The sequence below is a fragment of the Ceratotherium simum genome, chromosome 6, assembly GCF_057802395.1.
Source record: "Ceratotherium simum simum isolate JZ-2026a chromosome 6, ASM5780239v1, whole genome shotgun sequence".
NCBI lineage: Eukaryota > Metazoa > Chordata > Mammalia > Perissodactyla > Rhinocerotidae > Ceratotherium > Ceratotherium simum.
Genome location: NC_141905.1, coordinates 81143026 through 81149025, shown reverse-complemented (window position 1 = coordinate 81149025; position 6000 = coordinate 81143026). Strand labels below are relative to the sequence as shown.

General features: G+C 38.2%; 1 protein-coding gene across 2 annotated transcripts in view; it reads right to left on the bottom strand.

The window, feature by feature from the left end:
- Positions 1–1416: 1416 nt before the first annotated feature.
- Positions 1417–6000, bottom strand: part of PSTK (phosphoseryl-tRNA kinase) — a 43760-nt gene continuing 39176 nt past the window's right edge. For both annotated transcript variants that reach the window (XM_087432765.1, XM_014794074.2), the window contains exons 4-6: positions 5715–5790; positions 5073–5166; positions 1417–1633 (exon numbers count right to left, since the gene is read on the bottom strand). In XM_087432765.1, coding sequence (XP_087288891.1) covers positions 1434–1633; positions 5073–5166; positions 5715–5790 — 370 coding nt within the window. In that variant the 3' untranslated portion in view covers positions 1417–1433. The remainder of the gene's footprint in view (positions 1634–5072; positions 5167–5714; positions 5791–6000) is intronic.

Here is a 6000-nt window from a genome sequence, read left to right as displayed (position 1 = left end):
ACTATTTATAGTACTTTGCTGTTAACAGGCAATGTTATGAAACTAAATTTATTTTTGTTCAGTGAACATAAGTTTAGATTTTTAAAGTTGGTAGATAATTTATCTCCACTAATATTTTTTTAAGAAACTGTGAAGAGATTAACAGGGAATAATTTTATTTCTACTAATATAATAACTTCTTGAAATTCAAGTAAAGGCTAGATTTTTACTTTGAAAAAATTCCATTGGATATCTTCCAGTGCTGTTTCATTTTAGAAATAAGTGTTTGCCATTTATCTGCAGAATTGTTTGACAAAGGGAATATTACTAAAAAAAAGTTCAGAGATAAACCTCATTTTAAGTTCTACAAAAATATTTATCAAATGGATGTATTTAAAAAAAAATTCCCTGCTAAGGACTTTTTCATTAACTAGTCTTAGAGGGTATGTGATTTCTGGAATTTGTTTTTGTTAATGTGTACTTTGATGTCAAGAAGATATTTTGTATGCGAAACATAAAACTTGAGTGTGGCTGCAAAACACTATTGTTGAGGGATTCCAGAAAGCAGTTTAATGCTGAAATAACTGTAGTATGTAGTTCATATTGTGAATGAAGCTTTGCTTTTGTAATATATGAATAAAAACTAACACTTTCTAATGATCTCGATTTTTCTTTTTTGAAAACTAGGATCCAGTTAGTCTTTTAGCAAGTTTCTAGTACATAAAATGTTAATTAAAAAAACGAAGGTTTTGGGCTGGCCCCGTGGCGTATAGGTTAAGTGTGAGCACTCCGCTGCTGGCGGCCCCAGTTTGGATCCTGGGCGTGCACCGATGCACCGCTTGTCAGGCCATGCTGTGGCAGCGTCCCACATAAAGTGGAGGAAGATCAGCACAGGTGTTAGCTCAAGGCCAGTCTTCCTCAGCAAAAAGCAGAGGATTGGCATGGATGTTAGCTCAGGGCTGATCTTGCTCACAAAAAAAATGGAAATAAAAAAACCCCAAAGGTTTTTTGGCTAGATTTGTTTGAATTTGTAGAATGCCTTATCCAGGAGAAGATCTGTCACATGAGTTAAAAAGAAAAACTGCTCCATACATCTGCTCTTTGCATTGTCTTTCTTACCTACATACAAAAACATTGTCTCCTTCCTAGTTTCTTTGCTTTAAGATCCATTCAACATGACTCCTGCCCCTGCCAACCCCACCCTAAGGGTTCTGGCACATAAATGAGGAAGGCTGCCTCTGAATCTTAATTATCCATTGTCACATCTGACAAGTGAGTACTGGACAATAATTTCTGTTAACGACGAATGGATCTTTTAGAATGGACTAATTTTTTTAAAAAATAAATCTTTGGCAATTCACATCATTGGCCTAGAAAACATTCAGTAATATAAAATTGTTTTAGTTTGCAAAATCTTAATGAAAATCAGACATTGGATTGGAAAATCAGAAGTTTTAATGCTGCTTTGAGAAATATTTCTGTACAATGTTATCTTTCTCATAATGAAAAAAAGAAATAACATCTGCTATGTCAATGGTTTGTTGAAAGCACAGGTATTTTTTGTTTCCTTGTCTTAGGTCTTCCAAAAACTCGGCTTTGAGCTTGTTAAGTTCTTCTGCTAGAAGCTTCAAGTTGTAAGGAAGCACTTGTTCATCTAAAAATAAAAAGATATTCTCAAATTATTTGTGTAAATTAAATCAAGCTAGGCTGTCCAATGACATTAGGAAATTAATTTGAATAGACAAACCAATTATTCTTCTGTAAATAATCACAATCGAGTTGGTGTAATTTATAGACAAAAAGTCACAATGTTATACAAGCAAACTTTAAATAACTTGCTATGAAATGTGTGAGCAGAAAAAACAAGCCTGAAAGGGATCTTTTTGTTGTTGACAAGATAGTTGACTTAGAGTCTTATTAGAGGTAGTAAAGCAAAAAAGCAGAAATAGAAAAAATGACAATTTGAGTTTGAAACTGATAATATCTAGAACAGTTGTCTAATACAACTTTCTACAATGATGGAAATGTTCTCTATCTGCTCTATTCAGTGCAGCAGCCACTAGCCATATGGGTAGTGTGACCGAGGAACTGAATTTTTTTGTTAAACAGCTTTGTTGTCAGCCAGCCCTGGTGGTCTAGTGGTTAAGATTCAGCGCTCTCACCACCACACCCGGGTTCATTTCCCCGGTCAGAGAACCACACCACCTGTCTGTCACTTGTCATACTGTGGCAGCTGCGTGTTGCTGTGATGCTGAAAGCTATGTCACTGGTATTTCAAATACGACCAGGGTCACCCACGGTGGACACGTTTCAGCAGAGCCTCTAGACTCAGCCTAGGAAGCAGGACCCGGCCACCCAGTTCAGAAAAAAATGGCCATGAAAACCCTATGATTAGCACCGGAAGGTGAGAGGATGAAGCAAAGACCTGGCAGGGTTCTGCGCTGCTGTACACTGGGTCGTTAGCAGTCAGAATTGACTCAGCAGCACTAACAACAAAAACAGATTTATTGAGATAAAATTCACATACCGTACAATTTATCCATTCAAACAACAATTCAGTGGTTTTAGTATATTCACAGAATATGTGCAACTGTCACCACAGTCTATTTTAGAACATTTTCATCATCTCAAAAACCTGCGCCCTCTAGCTATCACCCTCCTACTCTATCCCCCCCACAACCCCTAAGCAACCACTAACCTACTTTGTGTCTCTAGATCTCCCTGTTCGGGACATTCCACATTACTGGACTCATACAGTATGTGGCCTTTTGTGACTGGCTTCTTTCACTTTGCATAATGTTTTCAAGGTTCATCCTTGGTGTAGCATGCATTGGTACTTCATTCCTTTTTATGACTGAATAATTCATTGGATATACCATATTTTGTTTATCCATTTGTCAGCTGATGGACATTTGGGCTGCTTCCACATTTTGGCTATTATGAATAATGCTGCTATAAACATTTGTGTACAAATTTTTATATGAACATATGTTTTCATTTCTCTTGTGAATACACCTGGGAGTGGAATTGCTAGGTCCCACGGTAACTGCATTTAATCATGTGAGGAACTGCTAGGCTGTTTTCCAAAGCAGCTGCAGCCTTTTACACTCCCACCAGTAGTGTATGAGGGTTCTGATTTCTGCATATCCTCTCCAACACTTGAACTTTTGATTCTAGCTGTCCTAGTGGGTATCTCACTGTAGTGGTATCTCACTGTGGTTTTGATTTGCATTTCCCTGATGACTAATGATGTCAAGTTTGTTATCATGGTTATTGGCAATTTGTATATCTTCCTTGGAGAAAAGTCTATTCAGATCCTTTGCCCATTTTTAAAATTGGGTTATTTGTCTTTATTATTGAGTGGTAAGAGTCCTTTATATATTTTGGATACAAGTCCCTTATGGGATACATGATTTGCAAATATTTTCTCCCATTCTGTGGGTTGTCTTTTCACTTTCTTGATGGTAGAACTGAATTTTTAATTTTACTTAAGCACAGATCTAGAAGCTAGTACTACTTCCCTTACCAAAAAAAAAAAATCTATTTTTTTAATGGGTGGGAAATGAGTCAAGAGTGATTTGGGCATAACCCTTTTCCCCTTTCCCTTCATTTTATAGACAGAACAGAAGAAAGGCAAATGGGGAAAGACAACTCCTGCAACTATTTTGTTGTTATTCTAATTATGCTGCCATTTCTGTTCCAGTCCTCTGGTTTTCAAACTTTGAATTCTAACTTATAAATGAGTTGCAAGAGGCCGGCCCTGTGGCTTGGTGGTTAAGTGCGCGCGCTGCGATGCTGGTGGCCCGGGTTCGGATCCCGGGTGCGCATCGAGGCACCACTTCTCCGTCCATCCTGAGGCCGAGTCCCACATACAGCAACTAGAAGGATGTGCAGCTATGATATACAACTATCTACTGGGGCTTTGGGGGGAAAAAATAAAATAAATAAAATCTTTAAAAAAAATAAATAAAAATAAAATAAAAAAATAAATGAGTTGCAAGTGCAACCAGTGTTCCTCTAACATGGAATCAAATAGGACATAGTAGAGTTCATTACACATGTGAGGGTTTTGTGACACTTGTTTCTATGCATGTGTGTGTTTATGTACCAGGCTACACACTAGGTTACAATATAAAACCTACTTATTTATCATGGTAAAAAAAGTTTGAAAAACACAATATGGTTAGTATATTGTTTCTTTTTATCTTTTTTTTCTTTTTTTGCTGAGGAAGATTGGCCCTGAGCTAACATCTGTGCCCATCTTCCTCTGTTTTGTATATGGGACACTGCCACAGCATGGCCTGATGAGCAGTGCTTAGGTCCGTGCCCAGGATCCGAACCTGTGAACCCCAAGCCGCTGAAGCGGAGCGTGCAGACTTAACCACTATGCCACCGGGCCGGCCCCAGGGAATTATTTTATAAAACTACAGTTATCACATATTTCACCTAAGTTCAGACTGACAATACACTGAGCTTGCTCAAACTCCATGCTGATTTTACATCTGGCCCCTGACTACCTCTCCCTGTTCCTTACTTCACTCCAGACTCAATGGACTCTTTTCTGTTCTAGAACATACCAAACAACTTGACCTCTGGGCTTCTGCACTTGATGTGTCCACGGCGTGGAATGATTTTCCTCCAGGTATCTGCAGGGCTTGCTCCTTCCTTTCATTCACATCTCTGCTTAAATGTCATCTCCTCTGAGAAGCCTTCCTGATTACCCTTTTAAAAATAAGTCGTCCCATCACTCTCCACTGCCTCACCCTACTTTACTTTTCTTCAGAACACTGGCAGACAGGCATAGATTTGTGTTTTTGTCTGTCCCCTCACTGTCGTGTTCTGCTCCCTCCTGACTCCTCAGTGTCTACAATAAGGCCTAGTCCAGAGTAGCCACTCAATAAAAAGTTATTGGCTGGATGAATACCCAGTTCCAGGGGTAGAAGTTTTAGTTTTCTATAACGAAGTTGCATATTTAAACTGAAAACATGATGTAAACTCTATGACTGAAAGCTAATAAACCACCCAAGTGTCAAGGGACCAGGAGCAGCAGCAGAGAGTCATTCAACTACACAGCACATAACTACCCAACATACCTTTTGCTTCCTTCATCGTCTGAGAGACAATTCGTCGGAGTGTCTGATCAGCTTGATGGAGAATGTTAGTTGAACAAATAATTCTGTCTGTTTCCTATGTAACACAGACATTGTTACTGGAAGTTACACAGTTTTATAAAAGAAATGGCTAAAGTGTACGTGATGCATATTTGAAGAGACTAAAAGAAAAGTTAAAGTGGTTTCTCTGTTTCAGTTATTTTTCCCTAGGAGGGGGTCTAAATGAAATACGTCCAGTTGTAAACTGGGTTCCATCTAGGCAGTGGTGTGCTGGCAAATGTCCAATGATGGGCTCTCTCCAGGAGAAAAAACCAAAAACATTATCTTTATTGTTTGTCAATTTCTGTGGTGTAAATATTCCCATCCTTGCCCATTTCAAGCTACCAACATAACGTCAACAGGCTCCAACATTTCTGAAAATTTAACAATCTGCTTTGACCAGCCGGTGCAAGCTGCCACCAGTGCACACTGCATCCAGGTGTCAGAAGCCAAATGCTGCTGAGATGCCAATGCAGGGACAAAGCATTTTTCATAGTTTACTCATATTTTACACTTAGGTCAAAAAGATCTTCCTACAAAATTTGTCTCTTCTCATTTATACTAAAGCTATACTGGAAGACTTACCTTTTGTTCCACATTGTCCTCAACATATTTCACTGGATTTTCCAAAGCAGTAAGCAATAAATCAGTCAACTGCAGGCTATAAGAGAAGTTGAGATAAAATAAATCCTTATATCAAACATGTGTTTTTAAAGATCTTGTGTTTATGAACACTAAATTGAATTCTAGAGGAATAAAATTGCTATAGTCCAAGATCCTAAACAAAAGGGGGGCACAAAATGATTTGGAAGCTACCTTCTACTTGCAAAATCCAAATGTGGAAACTTAAAACAAATTATAAGCCAAAAAA